At 43.2% G+C, this 27,005-nt stretch overlaps 1 protein-coding gene and 1 long non-coding RNA gene across 2 annotated transcripts; one reads left to right on the forward strand and one right to left on the reverse strand.

Annotated features, from left to right (window-relative positions):
* Nucleotides 1–1,588: 1,588 nt before the first annotated feature.
* Nucleotides 1,589–22,249, forward strand: LOC121829691 (uncharacterized). Its single transcript, XR_006072752.2, has 3 exons — nt 1,589–1,792; nt 12,614–12,779; nt 20,001–22,249. It is a non-coding gene; the product is annotated as an uncharacterized LOC121829691 (long non-coding RNA).
* Nucleotides 2,215–2,668, reverse strand: LOC102903562 (histone H2B type 1-C/E/F/G/I). The gene has a single exon (XM_006993157.4). It carries the CDS (start codon nt 2,630–2,632, stop codon nt 2,252–2,254), a length of 381 nt encoding a protein of 126 aa, XP_006993219.3. The 5' UTR covers nt 2,633–2,668; the 3' UTR covers nt 2,215–2,251.
* Nucleotides 22,250–27,005: the final 4,756 nt, after the last annotated feature.

Genomic DNA, 27,005 nt, shown 5'->3' on the forward strand with positions numbered 1-27,005 from the left:
AAGGCCTCGACCTTGCAGATTACAGAATCTTGGGTATTGGAATCATCAATAAGCCCAACAGGCGATGCTCACTGCTCTGGAGTCAAGGTGGTTTTTGTTTTTGTTTTTCTTATTTATTTTATAGTAGAATCTTGCTATATAACCCAGCCAGGCCTAGAGAAAATCTGCAAAGAACAGAGACTGGAGGGAGTCATGGAGATTTCAAAGAGTGGGAAAAGAAAACAAACAAACAAAAACCCCAAAAACCAAATCCCGAGAAGAATCTTCCGAGGTTGTATTTCATGGGTGCTAGATAAGGTGTACTTTGTAGAGCACCACTGCACTGCCATTCTGCTTTTAAGATCAGTGGATGAAAAGCTCTGAGCAGGCTCAATGTGGAATGCTTTAAAAACGAACCAGACAATGGGTATGGAGGTACACACCTTTAATCACAGTGGTCAGCAGGAAGAGGCAGGTGGAAATGTGAGGTCAGCTTGGTCTTCTGAGTTCCAGACTCTGTCTCAAAATACCAAAACAAACAGGAACAAAACAACACTAAAGGGTGTGGTGGCCTCCACCTATAATTAGAAGGTGAAGCAGGGGGATTGCTGAGAGTTGGAGATTGGTTTGGGCTTCATAGTTGAGTTCCCGGGTAGCCAGGGCTACAAGACAGAGACGTGGTCACAAAGAAAAGAAAGTCGAACAAACAAAATTATTACCTTGAACATTTGAACTCTGACATGTAAATAATTCACCAGGAAGTTCCAGTTATTTCTAAAGTAACAATGAATAAAGCTAACTTGCAATTTTTAAAAACAGTGAAAAAATGTGTGTGTGTGCCCTACTTGCCATGGAATATCTGTGTAGGATGGAGGGCATTTTTTAGGGATTCTTTGTGGGTCTAGTGGAGACAACTCGTGTCTTCAGGCTTGGTAGCAAATAACTTTACACACGGAGCAAGTCTCCTGGATTGCAGCTGCAATTTTGTTACTTTAAAACGGATAGTTTCTTTGTATTTACTTCTTTTAAAGAGAGGCCTGGGGAGGTGGGATACTTAACCAGCCCCAGGAAGGAGACCTGGAAGAGCCTGGGGGCAGGACTGGAGCTCACTGGAACAGGGACTTAGTTCCACCCGTTATCTATCCTACTTCATATTTTTTTCCCCCTCACATTAGGTCAGGGTCCTTCCCTGCTGGGACGCATAGCTCCAAAGTTGCTGAACTCTGAAGCTGTAGACTCCAGAGCCTGGCCACAGAATCAAACCCAACATTCTGTAGCTTTAACTGTAAATAAAGTGATGTGGCCGAATGTTAGGTCACATTTACAAAACAAGTCGAGAGAGGGGATTGGGAATTTTCTCGATGTTAAAAAAAAAACAAAAACCCAGCAGTTTAGGAAAAGGAACAAAGAAATTAAATGTTTCTAGGCTTGCCTAATTTTTCCCTTTTAGCTTTATAAACAAACCCCTTTCACCATTTCCGGTAATTGAAAAAGTAAACAAACGAGGTTTTGTTTTTTCTTTAAATGGGTGTCTTGCTGCTTCTCCCACAACCCAATTCATATGTAAAAGTCTTTCAAATTCAAAAGCTCCAGGGGAGGTGAGGACGCCTAAGGACTTAGATGCGGGAGCTGGCGCGTCTGGCCGACTTTCGCTTTCAGCGAGCCGAGCCGAGCCGAGCCCAGCCCAGCCGAGCCGAGCTGTCTACACAGGGCGGTGGCGGCGCCGCATAAAATGGCGACCCGAGCGTCACCAAGAACCGGTTAACAGGCACCGAATTAACAAGCTTGCGTTTTGAACGAAATTAGGACACTGGTAAGAAAAAAATGAAATTATGTAGTTTAACTAACCCGGGTGGTAAACCCACGGTTTCACTCCGCCTTCCCGTGCCAGTGTGAATTTCCCAGGAATAGTGAAAACAAAAGCCCGGAAATACGTCCGGGTCAGGTCGCTCCGAGACCCGTTCCTGGCGTTCCACCTTCGGCAGCCACCAGGGTAAAACCTAACGCTTACCTAGCATGAGATGCTGAAAAGGGATCGTTCGGGGGCCATTGATCCGGTCTCTTCTCTAGTTGCAACACAAAGAGTGCCTAAGACTCCAGGAGCCTGCGCTGATAGCAGGAAGTGGGGGACACTAATATAACACTGTCGCATGAAAAAACGGGAGATTCGCGTAAAGAGGGCTGGCTGCTGCCACAGGAAGTGCACAGCTCTCTATTGTGAACTGTTGGGTGGCTCTGAAAAGAGCCTTTGGGTTGCGGTGCGGTCCGCCGCTCACTTGGAGCTGGTGTACTTGGTGACGGCCTTGGTGCCCTCGGACACGGCGTGCTTGGCCAGCTCCCCGGGCAGCAGCAGGCGCACGGCCGTCTGGATCTCCCGGGACGTGATGGTCGAGCGCTTGTTGTAGTGCGCCAGGCGCGACGCCTCGCCCGCGATGCGCTCGAAGATGTCGTTGACGAACGAGTTCATGATGCCCATGGCCTTGGACGAGATGCCCGTGTCGGGGTGCACCTGCTTCAGCACCTTGTACACGTACACCGAGTAGCTCTCCTTGCGGCTGCGCTTGCGCTTCTTGCCGTCCTTCTTCTGGGCCTTGGTCACGGCCTTCTTGGAGCCCTTCTTCGGGGCGGGAGCGGACTTCGCGGGCTCAGGCATCTTAGGATCTCTTTCTTTGGGAGAAAAAGAAAGTGAAGTCTGAAGAAACGTTGTTTGTGTATTTGTAGACAGTTTTATGCAAATTAAGACTTACATTCTCCCTGTTTGATTGGCTAGCGGTTACAAAGGACGGTCTCTTTTCTCATTGGTTAAACCTGAATCTTGTAACAATTTTCGAGCGATTGTTTCTTTAATTCTCTACATTAAATTCATTTTCTTCTAAACGTTTTAGATTAGATTGTTTGTTTGTTTTCAAGGCAGAATCCGCTCTATTTTGAAATGCTAGAAGATAAAGCTCGCGTCCAATTCAATACCAAACCGTTGAAAAGTTCCTGTAAGTGTATTTTTACACTTCAAACCAAGTTTCTGTCCATTGAAAGGGAAAAGAACAGAAGAGATCCAGCCTACCCTCAGGCTTCCCAGGGTTCCCTAGGCAGCGCAGTCTAGTATCCAGAAAGCAAAGCTCAGAGTGAAAGTACAGGGCTGTGAGAAAATCCTTCCGATGACAGACGTTAGAGAGAAGAGATAAGACATTCTGTTGGAAAAGAATAAATTGAACACTTCAGCCGAATTGGAAAATCATGTGTCAGAAGTTGAACATGATGGAATCATCAAGATTAACATATGAAAGATGCTAGATTGAAGAGGAAGGCTGGAAATTCTGTTTTGCCATAGCATCTGGGAAAAAGAGCAGGCGACAATACAAAAGAAACAAAAAGCCCGCGAAATGCCAAAGAAAAAGGCGGGCTGCCCATCAGGTGGCCTTACGCTTTTTGGAAACTTTTCCTTAGCCCTCCAGCCCACCACCCCGGAGGGGTGCTTTACCTTTATAATGTGTGTCTAGTTGTCTTTCAGTCACGTGACCCTGGTGCGGTCTTTTGCCCTGAGACAGGACTCTGGGATTAGGTGTCCTCTCAACTCTGCTGTGTTGCTCAGTCTGCCACTTAGTTTCTGACCTCCATGACTAACTTAACAGTATGATTTCTTTTTTCTTCTCCTGCTTCTCAAGCCTACTTGGGTTTTAGTATGTCTTGCCTGTACTGTTTGTCTTTCAAACTCGAAAAAAACTGGTCTTCTGAGTCTGTTTTTAAATTCTCGTATTAATGAGAGTAAGAGCCCAAAGAAGGAACATCAGTTTCCCCAGGAAACATCGGAACTAGTTTTTTTTTTTGTTTGTTTGTTTTTGTTTTTCGAGACAGGTTTTCTCTGTGTAGCTTTGGGCCTTTCCTGGAACTCACTTGGTAGCCCAGGCTGGCCTCGAACTCACAGAGATCCGCCTGGCTCTGCCTCCTGAGTGCTGGTATTAAAGGCGTGCGCCACCACCGCCCAGTTAGAACTAGGTTTTTAATTATTTAAAGTATTAAAGAAAAATCTAGCCAGGCTGTTTAGGCACATCCCTTTAATCCCAGAACTCGGGAGGCAGAGGCAGGCAGGTCTTTGTGAGTTCGAGGCCAGCCTGGTCTAATGAGTTCCAGGACCTCAGAGGCTACACAGAGAAACCCTGTTTAGAAAAAACGAACAAATCTAAAGGCTAGGCGAGGTGGTGCATGTCTTTGATCCTAGCACTCAGGAGGCAGAGGTAGGAGGATGTCTGAGTTCTAGGCCTACATAGGGAGCTCCAGGATAGCCAGGGCTACATAGAGGGATCCCTATGGGGGGAATCGGAAACGGTAGTCTCCTTCTCCTCCAGTTCCTTGCTCCCTTTCTTGCCTGGCGTCTTAGCCAGTTCACTCGTGTTCCTTCTTAACCCCACTGACCTGTTCTAAACCATCTGCCAATGTGTTCCTGCCACCTCCCAAGGCATACGTAGAACAAGGGGAAGTTGTGGGTCATGAGAAGAATAAAGGAGCCTCTGGTGTCTAGTGAAGCTCCTTACCTGCTGACCGTCAAAAAACCAAATGACTATTAAAAACAAATTCTAATATATTTGCTGCAAATGTGTGCTAGAGACAATCATTCCTTTTAAACAGATTTTTTTTTTAAGTAGAATGTTAAAATAGCAATCATACTTAAGGCCTGAGCCTGTAAGACTTTCAAGTATGGCCTCCTTTTTTCTATATCTTCCGGGAATTTCACAGACAACATCAACTCTTTGTTTGCAGTAAAAGCTTCTTAAATTGCTTTGCAACCCCGAGGGCCTAGGCTTTTTCCTTATCAGTTGTGAACATCCAATAAACAGCATATACGGCAATATGGTATCATGTATGGAAGGGCTCCCGGGCAACCCTTTGGAAGTTAATGGATTTGTATATATTTATGCTACAGTCAAAGCCATATATCATGAGCATTAATATCTTTTTTCTATTAAAAAACAAACAAATTGTTTGAACATCTGGAAAAGCATCTTGCCCAGAATCCAGCTGCTTTTAAATAGTGGAGCCAGAAGATGATTTAGGCAGAATGTGCTCACATTCTTGATTCAGATCCACAGGGACTTGAGCTGTCCTGCTGGACAAAGTTAGAGAAAGAGAGTGTGTTCTTACCTAAAAGCCTTCAGTCTGTACAGTGACAAAATGCAGAGAAAGAAAATGGAAATAGAAAAACTAGATTAGGATGAGGTTGGTGCTTGGGGAAGGGGCAAAAAAGATGTAACCAGAGAGAGGCAAGTGTAAAGAAGAAATGTCCACATCTACAGGAGGCTAATCTCTTGGAGTTACAAAATGTGTTGCACGAAGACAATCATAGAAGGCTGGAGTGATTCACACTGCACCTCCAGAAAGGCCATGAAAGAGTGCAAGAAAAGACCTGCAGCTGCTGCTCACGGAAAGTTTCTGGGACGGAGATGTGGGTGAGGCCAATGGCTCCTGTGTTGTTGAGACAGCACCTCTCTATGTAGCTCTGCCTGTTCTTCAGCTCTCTCTAGGTATAGACCAGGCTGGACTTGAACTTTCAGAAATCCATCTGCATCTGTCTCCCTCATGCTGGGATTAAAGGTGTGCACCACCACGCCAGGCACCGGTAACTATTTTTAAAGACAATAGATTGTTGCAGGGCGGTAGTGGCACACGCCTTTAATCCCAGCACTTGGGAGGCCAGGCTGATCTCTGTGAGTTTGAGGCCAGCCTGGTCTACAAAGCGAGTTCCAGAAAGGCGCAAAGCTACACAGAGGAACCCTGTCTTGAAAAGCCGACAATAGATTGCCATTGGGATTTGCGAATTTGATGTTTTGTTTTTGGTAGGATCTCACTCTGCACCCATATCCCTTATCTCAGGCTGGTCCAGAACTCACCAGGTACTTGAGATTGGCCTCGAGAGAATGGCAATCCTCCCTCAGCTGCCCAGATTCTTAGCTTATGGGAATAAGCCAACATGCAAAGTTAACCTATCTCTGCTTTTTTAAAAAAAATTCTTATTGCTAAAGACTTTCAAATTCCTCCACTTTTTATCTTGTTGAACAAAATTTGCGATTACACATAGGTAATGAAGACAATGAATAAAAAAATGAAATAGCAAGAACTACCTACCAGTGCTGAAAATTTTTATCCCTGACTGATTGAAGGTAATAGTAGTTATTTGTTTTATTTAAAGCTTAATGTAGCCCAGGTGACCTTAAATTCACTCTGTAACCAAGGGTAACCTTGAACTTCCGAACATTTTTCCTCCATTTGTACAGTTAAAGTTCCTTAGTAATTGCATATCATTTGCCCATAGTAAATACCAAAACAAACAAAAACCCCCAAATCAACCAACCAAATAAACCTCCCAAAACAAAAAAGCAAAACCATGATAGGTGTTAGAGAAACAAATTAAAATAGAATAGTTTGTGAATTCATGCTCAGAGACAGACTAGGTGTGGTGTGGTTAATCTATTGCAAAAATAAATTTCAAAATAGCACTTAAAGATTTTAAGTTAATTTTTTTTTTTTTTTTTTTTTTTTTTTAAGACATGGTAGCCGAGTATTTCCTTGCCTAGCCTGGAACTTGCAAGGTAGTCCAGACTGGCCTTGAACTCCAACAATCCTTGAGTTTCTGCCTCCTGGGTGCTGGGATGACAGGTTTACATCACTGTGCACTATATGAGAAAGATTTTGCTTTTGTGTTTTCTGTCAAAGGTGGCTAGCCTACCAAGGGCCCATGTTCCCTAAGTCTCCCAACCACTCATAATCTCTACCTGGTAAATCTTTTGTTTATACAAAGGCCCTGTATCATTCCTAAAACTTGATCACCAAGAGTGAGCATCCCCCTCCCTCTTCCTTCATTTTCTTTGTGCTAATCGTGAACTAGCCAATCACATCAGATCGTGACATCTCTCCATGGGATGATACACAGTCACCGCCTGTGTTAGAAGGATGCACAGGTGGTGTTTATTTCTAAGTGAACTTATTGACCCAGTGTGCTGGAGCTAGCCTGGCTGGGATTCTGACACTTTTTGCTGTTGTTTTCCCAAGAACAGGGTTTCTCTGTGTAGCCCAGTCTGTCCTGGAACTCACTGGAGACCAGGCTGGCCTGTATTAAGAGATCAGCCTGCCTCTGCAGGAGTGCTGTGATTTAAGGTGTGAAGAACCATGGACGGGTGGCTCCCTGACATCTCTTCTCTCACAGAGACATTGTCTTTTCAAGTTACCTTTTGCTTTGTTTGGTATTTCTTTGAGGGAGGCTGAGAATGTTCTTTCTAGCAACTGTGGCCCTGGAGTAACAGATACCCATGTAAATTTGAAAGGACCAGTCTGATGTAGCTGGAAAACTAAGTATCTAGATGCAACTTGGGAGTGTGTATTGATTTTAAAATTTATAGACTTTATGTGCAGATCAGCTACCTCCCATTCTAATTTGCTATTAAATTGAGGTGTGGTCTATGTCTTTATTACTCATCAACCTTCAACGATTTTTTATTAGAAAAAGAAATAAAGGATTTTAGGAATAGTTTTTATATTCATTACATGTTGAAATGATAACATTTTAACTTTATTTGGTTAAGTAAAACACACTAAATTTAATCACTTGTTGCTATGCAGACCTCCTGTGAAGCTTTCATCAAGGGGAAGCCTAAATTCAAGGGCCACCTGTGATTCCCTTAATCCTCCCCCTGGCATTCAGGTGTCTCTGTAGGAAACCGCAGGCAGTCTGAGGAGCCAGAAGGAAAATGCCTTTAGGTGTGCTTTTTGAGAGGTGCCTCTGACCCCATATGACCTCGAAAGCTCTAGGTAAGGCCTGATACCTGCAGCACTCTACCTCTGACCTTTAAATACACTGAACTGTAAAATAAAGTTGTTCTCTTTTCTCCCTAAAAGGAACCCAGAGACTCCAAGTGAAGCTCTCCCTAGGGTCATGTTCTTCTCTTCTAGGAACTCTAAGTGTTTGCTGAACTAATCACAGCAAGTGGCAATGACTGTGGGTGTGACTGATGCCTATACTTGGACCCCGAAGGACACCAGATAATTACAGGCACATAACAGATTGGGGGTGATACAAAAAGGAGCAGGCTTGGGGAACACACTGACTTGTGACCAATAAGTCCCCAAGATCATGGGATGCTCAGGACATGTGAGGACGCATTACGTGTCGTTGTTGGAGAATATGTTGAAACTAAGAGGAGAGTAAAAGCAGCTAAGGAGGATTTAGTCCAATGCTTAGATACTAAGTTGAATTTAATCCTTGCTTCCCGGAAGAAGGAAATCTAGATCTTAAGAATTGACACCAGATAGGGCAACGATAAGACAAAAACACAAGTTGGAGTTCTTGATTTAGATTTTAGAGAAGAAGTTCTCATTATGGTCTCCACTAATTCAGTTATTGAAATCTCCTCAGGACAGACTTGAACAATGCTCAATTCTACCGTATCTATGAGGGAAAGACTCCCTCTAGTGTCCAAAAAGGTCAAGGTTTCGGATGCTTTGGGGAAGTGTGGACCCAAAAGCTAAGGAAACATAGCCCCAAATTGGAAATATTAACAGGAAACAAATCTTTTAAAGATTATTGGGTCCGAGGGCTGTTGTAATACTAATTAGTGATAAATGGTGGCCAGCTGCCTGACCACTGCAATTGTCTGTAGGGGCATCAGAGGAGTTGGCACACCTGGGCAAATTTATCAGAATACTCACTTCAATGCTTAATTGTTCTGATCGAGAATGACATGCGGGATCATTTATCCCTTATGTGATAGAAAAATTTACCAATATGCTTATTATGAAGAGATGTATTGTTCCCAACGAGGATAACTTTAAGTTCTAATGGTCAAGTCATGATGATTTGGGAAGGAGCTAGGAAATTCAACAAGGCATTGTTTCACTAGTAGCTATGACAACTAGCTATGTTTCACTAGTAGCTATGACAACTAGTAGCTATGACGACTAGCTCAGAACAGCCCAGGGTTGATCTGTCGCGGGCTGCTTGGTTAGGGTAAGGGAGGTAGTGACTGACTTTCCTGGTAAACAGAAACCACAGTAAGAGATCCTGAGGAATGCTAAGTTTATTCCAAGAGCAATCCTGTCTACCTGGTCAGAGTCCTGCAGGAATTAGGCCCAGACTGTCATTTTAGGACATTGTCAGCAGCAGCTCCATTTTTAGGGGCTGCTTTGGACCCAACAATCATAAACCAACGGAATGATTGCTTTGGGATGTTCTGTATGGCAAATGTGTTGCTCTGATTGGTCAATAAATAAAACACTGATTGGCTCGTGGCTAGGCAGGAAGTATAGGCAGGACTAACAGAGAGGAGAAAAAAAAGAACAGGAAGGCAGAAGGAGACACTGCCAGCCACTGCCAGGACAGGCAGCATGTGATGATGCCGGTAAGCCACGAGCCACGTGGCCAGGTATAGATTTGTAGAAATGGGTTAATTTAAGATATAAGAACAGTTAGCAAAAAGCCTGCCACAGCCATATAGTTTGTAAGCAATATAAGTCTCTGTGTTTACTTGGTTGGGTCTGAGCGGCTGTGGGACTGGAGGGTGACAAAGATTCGTCCTGACTGTGGGCCAGGCAGGAAAACTCTAGCTACAAATGATATTACAGGAAGATGTTGGCACAAGGAACACAAAATAGCCCTACACTGTGTCAGTTGTTTGTGGGTCAAAGCATTAAAACTGCTTTTCCTCAAGCTATCATTGTACATTATAGGGATGGCCTATTGTTAGGCACATCAGAACAGGCTTGTTAACATCAGCTTGTTCCTGTTTACAACATTGCCTTAGAAAGGATAACTTAGAAACTGCTCCTGAAAAGGTTCAGCTACATGCTTTTTATGATTACTTATGTACTACAGTAGAGTACCACATTAGTAAGCCTCAAGAATCAAAATTCAGTCTACTCAGTTACAAACTTTAAATGATTTTCAGATACTCTTGGGAGAGATAAGTTGGCTAAGACCTTATTTAAAGTTAAGTACTAAGCAATCAGTAGCATTGTTTGGTCTTTTAAAGGGAAATCCTACATAGTTGTCTCCTAGAGTTATTCCAGTGGCCAAATAACCCTCTTCCTCTAATAGGTTAATTGAATCCCTTCCTATAACTTCTCAGTTTTGCCCTAAAATAAATGATTTTATTTCTTAAAAGATCCCATCAGAGAATTTACTGACAGTAGCTCTAATAGACCAGTATTGTAGCAATTTCCTCCGGGACTGAATCATTCCATCCTGTAGAGAAGGTCTTTAAGCAGGAAGGTAAAGTTTCCAGGAAGTACCTGAAACTGAGCAGTATTATCAGGTCCCTCTTCCCAAGAGTAAACAAGCCAAGCTGCAAAGAAGACTCTCAGTCAAGCCAAGCTTCGAAGACTCTGAGGCCAGACCAGCCGCCTTGAAGAAGCAGAAATCAGCTGAGTTGTCTGGAAGAGATTTAAACCAAATGGATCATTTGGACAGGACAGTCTCCATCTTGTTGGGTGCTTCATGCTGTGTAGTGTGCTCCAGGATGTAGTAGAATATTATTTTAAGGTGTGTTACTTTTGTTTATGTTGCATTTGTTTAACTCTGTGAAGCTGTGTTACTGTGCCTGTGTAAAACACCTGATGGGCTAATACAGAGCTGAATGGACAATAGCAAGGCAGGAGAAAGGATAGGTGGGGCTGGCAGGCAAAGAGAATATATAGAGGGAGAAATCTGGGAGCTGGAGAAGGAAGAGGACTCCAGGGGCCAGCTACTCAGGTACACAGCAAGCCACGGAGTAGAAGTAAGAAGCAAAAGAATGGGAAGTAAGTAAATTTTCATCATTTACACAAGTAAGAGAACGAGAAAAGCCCAGAGGCAAAAGACAGACAGGATAATTTTAGTCAAGGAAAGCTGGCTAGAAACTAAGCCAAGCTAAGGCTGGGCATTTATAATTAAGAGTAAGCCTCCGTGTGTGATTTATTTGGGAGCTGGAATGCCGAGAGAGAGAGGAGAGAGGAGAGAGAGAGAGAGAGAGAGAGAGGAGAGAGAGAGAGAGAGAGAGAGAGAGAGAGAGAGAGAGAGAGAGAGAGAGAGAGAAACCAACACCCCCAGGTTCCCAGCCTTTGTGAGCTGTCACCTGTGCTGGGGTGGACTTTGGTGATGCAGCTGTCTTTGAGTTTCTGAATTTCTGCTCCTGTTGGGACAGTCCTTTTGTATGATGTGTGAAGATGTGTTTCTGTTTAACCTAACCTGCCTAAGGCACCTTAGGTTTAATAAAAACTATAAGAACGCTCAATAGCTAGGCAGGAGAGGATAGGCAGGGCTTCCAGGGAGAGAGAGGAACTCTGGGAAGGAATCTGAGGGGCCGGAGGTTAGCCTATCAGGAAGCTGGACATATGGTACTGAGGAGAGGCTACAAGCCTTGTGGCAAAATGTAGATTAACATAAATGGGTTAATTCAAGTATTAAGAGCTAGCTGGGAACAAGCCTCAGCTAAGGCTAAGCTTTTGTAATTAATAAAAAGTCTCTGTGTCATTATTAAAGAGCTAGAGATATAAAGGGAGATCTATTATATCCTCCTGTATGCAGCAGCCCCCCCCCCCAGTATCATTTCTGATTCACAGTATGTGGTGGGCATTACTAAAGAGTAGAAACAGCACAGATCAAAACTATCTCTAATCCACTGTTATTACAACTGTTTCAAAGAGTCTACCCCCTTTATTTTGTCATTCATGTGAGGTAATACTCTAATTTGCCAGAACTAGTAAAAGCTAATTTTGAGGTTGATAAATTGGCAGCTACTGTATTTGAGACAGCTGTTGAACCACATGCTCTATTACAGCAGCTGCTAAAATGCTACAGAACCAAATTTCTAGTACCAAAGAGCAAGCTGCACAACTCATTCCTTCTTGCAACCTTTTGTCCCATTGACTTCATGGAGTAGAATGGACAATGGAAACCCCAGAGGAATAAAAGTTAAACATTGTTGGCAGATGGATGTTACCCATATACCTGAAAACTAAAAGACGTTCATGTTTCTAGTGATGCTTATTCACATGTTATACGTGGTAAGGGTCTTTCTGATGAATTAGCTTCACATGTGATCACTCACATGCCACATTGTGTTAGCATATGTTAGCAACCTTTTCAAGCCTTTTTTGCAAGATGGAATATTATTTATAAGACAGGGAGACCTGCCGGGTGGTGGCACACACCTTTAATCCCAGCACTTGGGAGGCAGAGGCAGTCGGATCTCTGTGAGTTCGAGGCCAGCCTGGGCTACCAAGTGAGCTCCAGGAAAGGCACAAAGCTACACAGAGAAACCCTGTCTTGAAAAACAAAAAACAAAAAACAAACAAACAAACAAAAAAGACAGGGAGATCTTATAGCCCACAGGGTCACATGATAATAGAGTGACCACATGGTCTAAAGCTTCAATTAGACAAAAAAGGGGAGATGACCACATATGGTTGGTGTCTCTTCCTAAATCTTTACAGATAGCTATGATTAATTGTTTTCACTTGCAGTGTGGATGGTCACACACCCAAGGAGTTACATTCTGCTCAGCATAGCCCCCAAACTGCAGCTTTAGTCTGTTGGACAACCCTGAAACAGGGGTAAGGAATGGGCCAGATGCAGTGTTAGCACTTAGGAAAAGATTTGCTTGTGTTTTTCCAGAAACTATAAATGGACCTGTATGGATTCCAAGCAGAAATATCAGATCCTCATCTAGAAGAGCTACAGTCATGCTTGCAGAAAAAGAGACTAACAAACCAAGTGGAGGAAGACCAGCCCTGTCATGCCTGATGTCAGTGACTGGCAGGACAGCCGACCAGAGAGAGAGGTGAGGAGCGCAGTCCTCTGGACAGGTGACATGGGTCTCATTAGGAATACTAGCTCTAAGGCTCAAGAGATCTCTGGAAAAGAGGGATGGAACTCCCGGGACCCTGCCTGGCTTGCACTGGCTACAGCATATACCAGAGTTCTGTAGAAGGAGAGGAACTGTAATTAGCTGTTCATTGTATAAGACTTCTGTATAAGGAACAAGCACCTGGGAGCTTTGTGAAGGAAGCCAGTTAAATTCAGCATCTAACTGACAAATTAAAAGAGAAATAGGATTCTATTGAGTCTCTCTTACAGGATTGTCTAGCAAAGTTTCCAAAGACACTTCTTGGATATTCTGAATAATTACCCTAAACTTTCAGTTTGATGACTGAGTGTCTGGCTGCCTCCTTTAATCGGGGAACATGAATGGTTAGGGTCTGGTCCCTGGAATTAGGTTTTGCTAAAAGGAAGAACTGAAAGTCAGGTAAAGGACACAGCCGATTGAATTAGCATTCAGATCCCATACCAGCTGTGTGGTAGCTTAGGTACCAGGTTTTCCTGTTTACAGTATCCTCCTACATCAGTTCAGGATACACTGAGGGCAGAATGATTGCTGCTTTCTGCTCTGTTGTTTGGAAGACATCTAGGATGTTGGTAAGACTGTAAGATCCTTCACTGGGTGAGAGACTCTATCCTGCTGTCATGTGAGACATGAGGAGCAATTCATCTTCCTCACAGATGAGGAGGAGGTTGTCCTGGTCTGGCCTACACAGCCAGAGACAGAAGCAGCAGGCTTCTGGCACACATTATTGCCCCATGCATCCTTATTATGTAATGAAGCTAGTGTTGTACCCATTTCTCGAAACCCCCAGAGACCACCAAGAAGCCAGTTTCCGATGCAAGAACATAAGGGTCCTTTTATTCAGGTTCAACTTGGGCTGATGCATGGCAAATGGAAGGAAATGTGGTGATGGCCATGAGCCCAGGTGTGGAGGGTTTTTACAGAGAAAAACCACAAGCCAAGAATTGGCAACTTGGGATTGGGTAGAAGGGGCTTTTTTTTTGAAACTATTGGTCTAGACTTTTGGCTGGGAACCACAACCCGCTGAACAGGATTATCTGGACTGCTCAGCAGGATTATCTAGATATCTCCAAGGGTCATAAACCACAGACAGGGTCCTGTTAAGCTTTCCTTTCCTGTATAAACAGCAGACAGGATGTCTGCAGGAGTATCTGGATCCTGTTAGGCTTTCCTTTAAACCTCAGATAGGATGTCTGCAGGAGGATACTGCTCTCTATCCATTCGAGTTATCATGGCACATTCCTGATCCTGTAAAGTGAAGTCTAGGCCTTCACACTGGCATGCAGTACACTGTGGTGGAACTGTGTCCCATCCAAGGGAAAGAACACTATGCGGGCCGCGGGATGTCCTGCCATGCAAGCGCATTGCGAATTTAACCCATTTTACTCAAGCATTCAATTTTTCATAGTCAGTTATTTTTTAACCGGTTAAAAAATAATTTTGAATATGATTATACATCAAGCAAACTATGTTTACTTTAAATTTGTTTTGAGTTACTTATTTTAGATTTAATGTTGACAATGTATGCAGAAGACTATATAATGGGAGATTTCAATCGGTCTTTCCCTCCAAGCTTGTCTCTGTAAATGAATTACATTTGTACAGAGCATGGGCTACAAACAGTTCTAAGCACATAAAAAATTGATAATTTGTAAGTGACTGATCATTAACTTTTGTGTATTAATTATTTTTAACAGTTAATAACAAATTAGTAATTCTCCTAAGTTTAGTATTTTTTTTTTTTAATTTTTATCCCTGTTAATGTTTCAAGCCTTAAAAATTACAATTTTGAATTGAAACTCTTAAGTAGCAAAATAAACTTTGTATATAGTCTGTGGAGAGACTGGGAACCTCATTTTCATGATCTTTTTATTGTGTACTTTTATAAAATATCATAGTTTTTTTGTGACTCAGTTTTTCAAAATAACTAAAGCTTACCAAGGTTAGCAAAGATGTAAGTGAGTAGACATTCAACTTGAAGTCAATTTTTATTAGCATGAACAGACCATTATAACTTAGGGATTTATAAACCTTAATCATTGAACATATTTTGTTTCCAAGTTCTATACTCCATAACCCTTGGATAATTTACTCAGACCTCCTGCAACTTGGCTTTGAGCTTTTGTTACTTTCTTTGTCCTTCTCTTTCTTTTTTTAATTCTTAGGACAAAAATATCTTTTTATCATGTAAAAATTCATTTTTATCCAAAATATTTTACACTTCTTTTTTTTTTTTACCCAAAAAACATAACCTCATATTTTGCATTTGTTTAAACATTTTCCTTAACCCTGCTTTTGTTTCTTTGTATTTTCTTAAACAAGAGTTGATTCCAAGACACATAAATGGTATGCTCTAACAAATGAAGATTACCGGCACTTAGACTCTGACCCATCAACCCGTTTCTTATTACAAGTTTTATAGTGTGTGGAGGTGTTTAGCTTCTTAAACCCACCCCACCCCATATAAAGAAAATTACATTCCAGCAAAAACTTCAAAGATACGCATGACCTTAAATGGGGGAACATTTTTGTGAACAAAGCCAAGAAAGGAGTGGGGGAGATTCAGAGAGCTAGCTATCTGTAATTATGTTTGACCATTTTAACTTTCATATATAGGTCTCTCTTAATTAAAAACAATGTCATGAGATAATCAACAGTAGCCCCTGCTGGAAACAGTTCACCTCTTAGCTGTTCTCAAGCACACACGTTTGTTTCCTGAGCTGGTCTGCTGTCCTTCTCCCTGCCGCAGGTCAGGACAGGGGCCTTGAAGGAATCTTTGAGACGAACATGCTCGGGTCTGAAGTGGGCATGCAGATCCCACCTCCAGAGGCGGCCTTTCAGTGAAGCAAAGCAGCATGTGACCAATTTTCCAATATCATCCAGCCCAAAGGACACTTGAATCTCCGTTATTCTGAACCGAGACCTACAAATCCATCTCCAGTTTGTGTGTCTGCAGATGGGGACAGACACTCTGAAAAGCTTAGCAAGTATTTTTTCTCCTATAAAGACATCAAGTTGCCAATTATCTATGGACTTGTAACTAGAGGCCATTAGACAGAAAATATAAATACAAGCAAAAGTTTCCAGGCTTGTTGGGCAGAAACTGAGGCAGACTATAAATCGAAGGAAGATGAATTCCCAAAACAGAAAGACTGTTCTGCCTCAGGGGAAGCGGGTTTGGAGAACCAGTTCAAATGACAGCCTACATTTGGGCATTGGCTCAGCTGCGAGAGAGCTGAGGGGCAGGCATGAGAAGGGTTAAGAGGAACTGGGCGTTGTATGGGGGAGGGCCATGGGGCCATTCTCCATTTTGTCTTGTGAAGTTATCTAAAGCAATTTAGATATTGAAATCGAAAGTTCTGAATTTGGGTCGGTGGTGGCCATTGCCCAATTATATAGAGGACAAATTGGGACCGAGAGCCGAACTAGTGTCCAGTCTGAGGTCTCCCAAATGGAACTCTTTTAGATTAGGCCACGGACAGGCTAAGGGTGAATCCTTTGGCACAGACAATTTGGAATCCATGGCCAGTGTGTACCTAAAGTAAAAAATGGGTCAAATCCAGCAACCCAGAGGGAGGCATTCCTCAAGTTTCAGATTAACCAAATGTGTCCCCATTCTTGTATGTTGCAAGAGTCCAGAGACCTCAGGGGCCATTGGAAGGTTCCCTGAGAATCTCAATGGCCTGCGGAGAGTTCCTGGAATTCTTGACCAATCCAGGTTAGGGGGTGGTGAAAGCTCCTGGAACCTTTGACTGAGCAGTCTGAAGATGGTATGGGGTACTCCTGGAGCCCCCGAGAGACCTAATTGGGGCACCCGTTAATTAAGACCTGACTTACCTTGTCCTATTTGGCTGTGTTAGATTCACAGTTTGGTCAAATAGGAAAGGACTCCCATCGGGATGTCAAAATCTCAGAATAAAGCAGGGAAACGAGAAGAGAGAGGGAGGGAGATGGGGAAGGAGGGAAACAGCCGTTTGACAGAGACAGAGACCCTGCCATGCTACCTGTGGCCAGGGCTGGCGCGTGGATGCGGACATGGAGGTCTGTCTTTGTGGAGGGCTCTGGTTGCCAGTAGTCCTTCGATGCCCTTCCTGGGTTTTGGCACAAAATGCTAGATTTCTGAGGCACAGAGCTAGGAGACTGACCTTCAACAGACGGGACTGTGTGCATTAGTGCACACAGAGAGCAGCAGCCGCCTAGGAGATATCGAATGGTCTGCCAAGGGAAAAAACCTGGCTTTGACCATCATAGGGGAAGGGTGAAGGGCTTGGGGATTAGGAATTCTTACAGCAGTAGGGGTCTCGTGTCTCTCCTTCCTGGAGTTGCTTGTCCAGACAAGACAACTATCGTTCCTGTGCTGATGGGTGAAGCTGAACAAGGTCATCTGTAATCTCACATGAATCCCATTTTACATCTGATCACCCAGGAGTAAGTTAAAAATCACCTTAACAGTGATAACAGTATAACAACATAATAGTTCTTTGTGTTGTGGGGTGTTCGCCAGAAAAGACTGCTCAGACATGGGTTTGAGCCAATAGAAAGTCTTCATTAGGCAGCTGGGTGACTACCGTGGGTGTTCAGGACCCAAGTGCAGCCCCGAGCCTTTCTCAGGGTGAACTTTTAAGCACAAAAACCATGTCCTGAGTTGACAAACTTCAGTTAACAAGAACAGTTAGCCAGAGACAGAACTACAGACTTGAAAAAGCAAGGTTAGTACATTTTGAGACTTTCCCAGAACTGTGGACTTTGAAGGAGTAGGCCTTTGTTTTAGTTTTTGGCAGGTGGTGCTGTCTGTGTGCTGAGTTTTACAGCTTGAAAGATATTTCTGCCATGGAGTCAGTTGTGCTAAGGTCTGGGGCCCTGTTACACTTTGAACATTGAGAGATAGATTCTAACACTTTTACCACAAAAGTCAGTCTCCCTCCTGCTCCTCTTGGATTCCCAAGCAAACGCCTTTCTTCGGGAAATCAGAAAAGAGCCGGGCACGTACAGCCCCAGTCGTTGGGAGGTGGAGGTGGGAAGATGGACGTTCAGTGACTGTTCTGTTGCAGAACTGATGCCTTCCCAGTGAGCAGTCACTCCAAGTACTTAGAGGTTAATAAGAAAATAACTCTAATAACTGCACAACTGCTTTGAACAGAAACCTTGACAGTTTATGTTGGTCCTGGCCTCAGGTCACTCTTTGAGCAACTAAACCTGTTTCTCAACGAAATCCCAAGGTTTGGGTGTTTGGACAAATGGAGAGATTGATTAAGTGAAACAGCGTCAGAGTTTCCTAGAGACGGACCAGGGCTGCTGTTCCCAGCTGCTAACCAGGGCAGCCTGCTGTCAGGTGGGATTCTGCTCTTCCGGATAGGAGGTCAGGGATTAATAATCACCTGCCAGCCAGGGTTATCGTACCTAAACTGCCCGGCAGAGGCAAGGCTCTTGTGCTAAATTTGACTTTTGTGCAACTTAATGTTTTCTAAGCAAGTTTATTGGTAAATCTTTTATAACATCAATCTACTGCTTCTATTTCCTCTTTCAGTTACAAGAGACCCTGTCTCATTTCCCATAGCTCCCACCAAAAGAGTAAAACAGTTATAAGTCATTTCATATTGGATAATGTGATGCAATGTGGCCTCATAGGAAAGTAGACCCAAGAACATCTGAGCTTGAAGCTAGTCTAGTCTCAGAGACTATCAAGTCAGGGTCATATACAGGCTCAAATAGAGAGGAGGGCCTTAGAAATTCCAGGGACCTCCATGAAGGAGAAATTTTAACTAAAATTAAGAAACATTTTGTTTAAATTAATCTGCAAGACAGGTCAGGTTATTACTTAGGAGGGAAAGAGTAGGAATTTAGGGGGTCTGTATTTGGCTTTGCCCTCAGGAAACAAATTCCTTGAAGGAAGCCATTTTAAGGAGACATTTAGGGTGCCTTTAACCGCTGTTGTCTTCCAGGGTCACCTCAGTCCATGGTCAGTGTTGTCAGGCACAGTAAGTAATAGCTCATTTAAAATGTGGTGGGCCTGACGTGTATGAATGACTATGAAACACACTTGATGTTGTGTTGGTGTGGGGTAGACTTACTCAAATGTGTCAGTGATTTGTAGCTGCGTGTGTCACTCACCATGGAGACTGCAGAGCTCCTGGTGGGAATTGCTTGTTCTCTGGTCAGCTCATCATCATCTCATGATGTGCTACAGGTTTTGCTAGACCCCAAGATGCTAGTTTGAAAAGCAAATCGGGACAAATCTTTGTGATACATGTGCTATAACTCCAGCACTCGAGAGTAGAGCGGGCAGGTGAGGGCTTCCAGGTCATTGTGGGTTACATCCTGAGTTCTAGGCCAGCATGGGCTGCGGGAAACCTTGTCTCAAAGCCAAAGCAAGCCCCAAAGTCAACCAACTAACCAGGGCAGTTGTCAGAATGCTCACAACTAAAACCCTTCTAGTTAGGCTTGCCCTGTCAAGCCTCCCTCCAAGGCCACAAATTGTTTTTTCACACTTCACCAAATAAAACTTAAGAATTATCTTAACTAAAAATACATTCCAAGGTTTTGCTACATTTGTGTGAGCGCAGAGACAGAAAGTTTATGTTTGCTTTCTAAAAATGTACGAGTGCTGGAATATGTATAGTATTCTATAATGGCTTTTAAAATAAGAGACACACATGCATATTAATTGTGCATTATAAGTATTATGTAAGTGCATATAATATAAAAGTATATTAGCCTGAAAAAAATCATGCATGAATTTTAACAGCAACGATGGAAGAATGCACTTGGGTAATGTGTACTGGAGAACGTCACACAGTAATCTTACTATCAGACAAAAGACTAAGGATCAATGTATTAGTGATAGAAAAGGACACTGGAAGGCTTTTTTTTTTGGGGGGGGGGGCAGGGGCGTGGCAGAGAGGAAGACCAGACGCTGAAAATCTTCTCTAAGCACAACATCTAGGCCTCTAAGGACCAGAGATACTTGCCCCACACATGAGCCCATCCTTGCCTGCTGAAAAAAAAAAAAAAAGTACATAACAGAACAACAGACTTAAGACCTAAAACAGGGTAATGAACATACCGATTAGGATTCCTTGGGTAAATGCCAGGATCAGATCCGAGATTTGGGAGTTGTTACCTGCCTCCTGGAGTAAAGAGTTGCATGTTCTTTTACAGAATTTGCCTAGACTGACCAAGGGTAAATTCAAGACGACAACAACAACAATGACAACACAAACAAAAAACTAGTGTCCTGCTGTCTGTCTACAAAACTGGCAGATGGTGGAGGAAGAAGAAACTGGACTCGAAGAGTGATGTGGTGTTTTCAAGCGCGCTGGAATTAAAATTATGCAGTCTCGCAGCGCCACCTAGTGCTCTATAAAGGCAAAACACCTTCCGAGGCTATCGCGCACGTTTCTAAGTCATCTTCGGTTGGTAAGAGGTTCTCTAGGGTTAGGCAAGTCGTTTATTAAGCTGTTGTTTAGCTGGAGAGATGTCTCAGTGGATAAGAGCATCTGGCTGCTCTTCCAGAGGTCCTGAATTCAATTTCGAGCAACCACAGGGTGGCTCACAATCATCTGTAATGAGATCTGGTGCCCTCTTCTGGGCACTTGCAGGCATAACACTGCAAACATAATAAATAAGCTGTTGTTTATTGTGTGCCTTTTATGCGACAGACTCACCATCAAAGACTTTGGATGTTCAAATATGAGGTTGTAAATGAGTGTCATGATGTCAAAGAGAAAAACAGACAACTTGGAGCAACCATCAGTCACCAAATAGGAATCTTGTATCTCTTCACGCTATGTTCCCCAGACAAGCAATGGATTTCAGAGACTGAAATTCTAGGATCGAAGCTATAAAATAACGATTTATTAGGGGTTTAAGTAAGTAAAAAGGGGGATTAAATAAAGCAAGGAGCAAGAGATGGTCAAGATTATTTGAAAAGGAGCAAGCAGAAATGATCCTAAAATAAATATCCAGCAATAACGTGCACTATGTACCTAACCACGGAGCTGCAGAAGGTTCTAAAAGGAAGGTTTCAGAGGTTGGCGAGACGCCTCATCAGGAAAAGGCGTTGCTGCCAAGCTGGGCTCCTTGATTGAATCCCATCTCTGGGACCCACACGGTGTTAGGAAAGTTTGTTCCATGGGATTCACAAATAATTGACTGTCTCAGGAAAAACAACAGATAGAAATGCTGTTAGAGCAAAAGAAAAAAAATATGAATGAAAAAATCAAAAGAGAGCAAAAGAATAAAAAGCTTCATTGAGGCAGGCTGCCAATTCCCGCCAGGGTCTGAGGGCAGATGTGGAGTGTGGGAAATCAGATGGGATGTAAGGCCTGGGCCCTCCCATTTCTTCACCTCCTTCCAAAATGTTAGTGCAGGAGCCCAGGAGGAAGGCCTTTGCAGAAGCCCACACCTGGTTTTTCTTTCTGCCTGCTAAGGTGCCCTTCCTCTGACGGCCACATGCGCGCTCACACACATACATAAAACAAAACAAAAGAAATGTTAAAAAGCGATGTCATACTTTCAATTATGGGGTGACCTTTCAACATACACCCCTTAGAAATTCACATACCAAGCAAAGCACTCCGTCTATAATTAGAGAAGATGGAACACAATAGACAAACTATGATTCAAGAGAATAACTGTTTTTGAAGCACACATTGCATAACTTGAATAATTCAATCTTGATTTCAGAAAAATATCATGGAAGATAGTAAAGAATTAGCTTCACACACACTGTACTGTTCTTACAATCTAATTAAAGAGCAGCATCAGCAGAGACAAACAAGCTAAAAGAGAAATATGAAACAAAGTAGAAAGAAATCATTTATGTAATTAATTTATTTTTTAGATGCTGGGATTTGAACCCAGGGCCTCAGACATTCTAGACAAATGGACTCCCACTGAGCTGTTTTCTTAGCCTTCTTTCCCTTTTTAATCTTGCGACAAGATCTCACTAAATCACCCAAACTGGCCTTGAAATCACTCTGTTGGCTGGCCAGTCTTGACCTTATGATCTTCCTGGCTGAGTCTCTAGGTAGCTAGGATTACTGGTCTGTACCACTAGGCCTAGCCCAGCGAGAAATAAATTTTAAAAGGACATGAATTAATTAAATAAAAAAAGATGCCTCACAAGTCAAAACCTTATCTTCTGAGAAAGATTGAAAGGTGTGTGTGTGTGTGTGTGTGTGTGTATGTAAAACATTAAGAGGGAAAATAACTACCAGAAAGGAGCTTTAGGGAGTCAAAAGACACAAAGTGTCATCTTAGCACTTGGGAGGTTGAATTACAGGGATGGGTTTGTCAAGTCCAGCCTGGGCTACATATTGACAATCCTGTTCCAAGTAACAATAACAACCCCTCCCCCAAGCCCAAACAAAGTGCAAAAACACAAGAGAATGCTATGGGTACCTGTGTGGGGGGGGGGAAATAGAACATGATGATTTTAAGAAAAGAAAATCATTAAACAACATGAATAAAAAATATTTGAAATTAGGATGTATAGTTAGGGTACCCCACCAACCATGGTGATGCAAAACCTCACTGGATCTGACAAATTCTGGTAAATTTCAAAGTCTTGATTCTCATTTTGTAGAATTTGCTTCCATAGAATATAGTGCTCATTTCCTTTTTAAATTGTGTAATATTATTGCCCAAACTAACGAAATGTGTGTGTGTCACACAAAAATAAAAACCAGAAAAAAAAAAAAAAAGAGAGACAGGAAAGAGAATACACATTATTTCATGGCTGACGTGTTAAAGCAGATCTACTTAAAATAAGAGAAAACAGAAATGAACAGATCACACCATTGAAAAATATCATGCAGGATTTGTTCTAAGGAAAACAAAAACAAAAGAAAATCCCTCACATCATAAAGCTGCCAATGTGAGGAGCTGATGGAGAAGAACTGCGGCCATTTCTGGGAAGACAGAGGAGGAGGAGGCTCCCAGGACATGGGAAGGAACAGCGGTGCAACGTGGGGAGAGTTCCCAGAGTGAGAAATCAGACAAGAGGCCCTCGACACTGTTCCTACTGCACACGGCCCAGCCGAGTCTGGCTAACACCACGAGACCGGAGAGGATGGGAGGGGAAAATTGAATGGAGAAAGCCGATCTTTCAGTTGTTCCGGGATTGTACTCAGGGCTGCACACGTTAGGCAGGTGCTCTACCACTAAGCTATACTGCGCCCATATTTGAAAACAATACACTTGTTAATGTTAGCAAATAAAAATATGTAAACAACTAGGTCTCACGAAACCTGACTTTGTTCTTTTGAGTTCCTGGGGCTGGTGCCATCATTTCTGGGGACTTGAAACTGGTCTGGGTCTATCTATATTGAGATATCTTTGTCTAAGGCCCCTTTTTGGAGACAATAGAGTGAAAGTCTTGTTGTGCCTAGATCGCATCCCCAAAGCCACCACTGGTACAGAATGCAAAAGCAAGGTGTATTCTAAGTTTACAAGCCTCCAGGGAGGCTCTTCCAAATCTCTCACTCACAGCAGGGAGGTTGGAAGGAGCACTCCCCTTTCTTTGTGAGGCTAGTTCTTAAAGGCACAGACCATATAATTTATTTTAACCCGCCTCCCTTTTTAGTCTTTTGGTCGAATATCCTGACTGTTTTCCAAAGTCCCTGTAGCAGATACAGCCACCTGGGGAAAAGGGGTCTAAGTTCTTATCTACACTTAGGAATCCTGGTTTAAGCTTCTCTTTGTCTGTAGGGGATAGAGTGGGGGGTTTTACTGAGGTATCACAAAAACAAGGGTCAGGCAAGCTGGAGATCTAGCAGCTGCCCAGAGGAGTGAGATGGAGAGGAGAAAGTTGTGTTTTCTGAGCTAGAAGTTCAGGAAGCCGGCAGGCTCAGTGTGCTAAAGTGGGGCATCCCCTGCCTCCTGAGTGCTAGGGTTACAGGCTGTCACCATGCCTGACTCTAAGTACGCATCTCAGTGAGGGGACAGTTATTCCTCACATCTTGTCTTCATGTGTATTATTTTTCTCATCTTTCTAGTTCAGTCTGCTCTTCCTTGGCTTGTAAAACAGGAGAGCATGCGCTATCTTATCTTTTTTTTTTTTTTTTTTAAATATTTTTATTATTATTATTTTACAACACCATTCAGTTCAACATAATAGCCACAGAATCCCCTGTTCTCCCCCTCTCGCCCACCCCTCCCCCCAGCCCACCCCCCATTCCCACCTCCTCCAGATCAAGGTCTCCCCCGAGGACCGGGGTTGACCTGGTAGACTCAGTCCAGGCAGGTCCATTCCCCCCTCCCAGACCGAGCCAAGTGTCCCTGCATAAGTCCCAGGATTCAAACAGCCAACTCATGCAACGAGCCCAGGACCTGGCACCAATGCACAGCTGCCTCCCAAACAGATCAAGCCAAATGACTGTCTCACCCGTTCAGGGGGCCTGATCCAGTTGGGGGCCCCTCAGCCTTTGGTTCATAGATCCTGTGCTTCCATTCATTTGGTTATTTGTCCCGGTGCTTTATCCAACCTTGGCTTCAACAATTCTCGCACATATAAACCCTCTTCTGACTCACTAATTAGACTCCCAGTGCTCCACCAGGGGCCCAGCCGTGGATGTCTGCCTTCAGATTCCTCAGTCCTTGGATGGGGTTTATGGCACCACTATCTGGGTGTCTGGCCATCCCATCACCAGAGTAGGTCAGTTCCTGCCGTCTCGCGACCATTGCCAGCAGTCTTTTGAGGGGGTATCTTTGTGGATCTCCGTGGGCCTCCCTAGCTCTCTGCTTCCTCCCCTTCTCACCTTCTCATGTGGTCTTCATTTACCATGGTCTCCTATTCCTTGTTCTCCCTCTCTTTTCTTGATCCAGCTAGGATCTCCCACTCTCTTTCCCTCGACCGTCACCCTTCATTGTTCCCACTCATGACCAGGCTATTCATGTAGATCTCGTCCATTTCTCCGTGTCTTTTTTTGGGGTCCCGTTTTCCAGGTAGCCTCACTGGTGATGTGAGTAGCAGTCTAGTCATCCTTGTTCCACATCTAGCATCTTCCTATGAGTGAGTACATACCATATTTGTCTTTCTGAGTCTGGGTTACCTCACTCAGGATGATTTTTTCTAGATCCATCCATTTGCCTGCAAACCGTGTGATGTCATTGTTTTTCTCTGCTGAGTAGTATTCCATTGTGTATATGTGCCACAATTTATTTATCCATTCTTCAGTTGAAGGGCATCTAGGTTGTTTCCAGGTTTTGGCTATTACAAACAATGCTGATATGAACATAGCTGAGCAAGTGCTCTTGTGGTATGATTGAGCATTTCTTGGGTATATGCCCAGGAGTGGTATAGCTGGATCTTGGGGGAGATTGATTCCCAATTTTCTAAGAAAGCGCCATATTGATTTCCAAAGTGGTTGTACAAGCTTGCATTCCCACCAGCAGTGGAGGAGAGTTCCCCTAGTTCCACATCCTCTCCAGCATAAAGTGTCTTCAGTGTTTTTGATCTTAGCCACTCTGACAGGCGTAAGGTGGTATCTCAGTGTTGTCTTGATTTGCATTTCCCTGATGATTAGGGAAGTTGAGCAATTCCTTAAATGTCTTTCAGCCATTTGGGATTCCTCTGTTGAGAATTCTCTGTTTAGTTCTAAAGCCCATTTCTCAATTGGACTGTTGGTCCTTTTGATGTCTAATTTCTTGAGTTCCTTATATATTCTGGATATCAGTCCTCTGTCAGATGTGGGGTTGGTGAAGATCTTTTCCCATTCTGTAGGCTGTCGCTTTGCCTTGTTGACCGTATCCTTTGCTCTACAAAAGCTTCTCAGTTTCAAGAGGTCCCATTGATTGATTGTTTGTCTCAGTGTCTGCGCTACTGGTGTTATATTTAGGAAGTGATCTCCTATGCCAAGGCGTTCAAGACTATTTCCTACTTTCTCTTCTAGCAGGTTCAGAGTAGCTGGATTTATGTTGAGGTCTTTGATCCACTTGGACTTAAGTTTTGTGCACGGTGACAGATATGGATCTATTTGCAGCCTTCTACACGCTGATATCCAGTTATGCCAGCACCATTTGTTGAAGATGCTTTCTTTTTTCCATTGTACACTTTTGGCTTCTTTGTCAAAAATTATATGTCCATAGGTGTGTGGGTTAATGTCAGGGTCTTCAATTCGATTCCATTGGTCCACATGTCGGTTTTTATGCCAATACCAGGCTGTTTTTATTACTGTAGCTCTATAGTAGAGCTTGAAGTCGGGGATCGTGATGCCTCCAGAAGTTGTTTTATTGTACAGGTTTCTTTTAGCTATCCTGGGTTTTTTGTTTTTCCATATGAAGTTGAGTATTGTTATTTCCAGATCTGTGAAGAATTGTGTTGGTATTTTGATGGGGATTGCATTGAATCTGTAAATTGCTTTTGGTAAGATTGCCATTTTTACTATGTTAACCCTGCCTATCCATGAGCATGGGAGATCTTTCCATTTTCTGAGATCTTCTTCAATTTCTTTTTTCAGGGACTTAAAGTTCTTGTCATATAGGTCCTTCACTTGCTTGGTTAGTGTTACCCCAAGGTATTTTATGTCATTTTTGGCTATTGTAAAGGGTGATGTATCTCTAATTGCCTTCTCAGCTTCTTTGTCCATTGTATATAGGAGGGCTACTGATTTTTTTGAGTTGATCTTGTATCCTGCTATGTTGCTGAAGGTGTTTATAAGCTTTATCAATTCCTGGGTGGAATCTTTGGGGTCACTCAAGTATACTATCATGTTGTCTGCAAATAGGGAAAGCTTGACTTCTTCCTTTCCAATTTGAATCCCCTTAATCTCCTTATGTTGTCTTATTGCTCTGGCTAGAACTTCGCGCTATCTTATCTTACATCATAAGGTACCACTGTCCACTGAGCAGACCTTTGTAAAGATGGGTCACCGACTTGTCAACGGTGCTGTTGTGTCAGAGGTTGTAAACATGCTATGGCTCATGTGCCCCAAAGGGACTGTTTGTTGTGGCAGATCTGCTGTCTGTAGCATAAAAGTTGTCATGTCCTTTGTGTCAGAGGAAGCTGATGCAGACACTCCCATGTCCCAGCAGTGCCCAGGAAGCAGCCAGCTGCATGCAGACAGCCTTCACATTGCCTTCTTCCTGTCCCCACATCTTCCGTTGGAAGAACGATGTCAGCCACCAATGAATGTCGAATTTCATTTCTCCACAGATGTTATT

Source organism: Peromyscus maniculatus, chromosome 5, assembly GCF_049852395.1.
Source record: "Peromyscus maniculatus bairdii isolate BWxNUB_F1_BW_parent chromosome 5, HU_Pman_BW_mat_3.1, whole genome shotgun sequence".
Classification (NCBI taxonomy): Eukaryota; Metazoa; Chordata; class Mammalia; order Rodentia; family Cricetidae; genus Peromyscus; species Peromyscus maniculatus.

Coding starts and splice junctions, on each gene's coding strand:
- LOC102903562 (XM_006993157.4), bottom strand. CDS start 2,632: ATGCCTGAGCCCGCGAAGTCCGCTCCCGCCCCGAAGAAGGGCTCCAAG.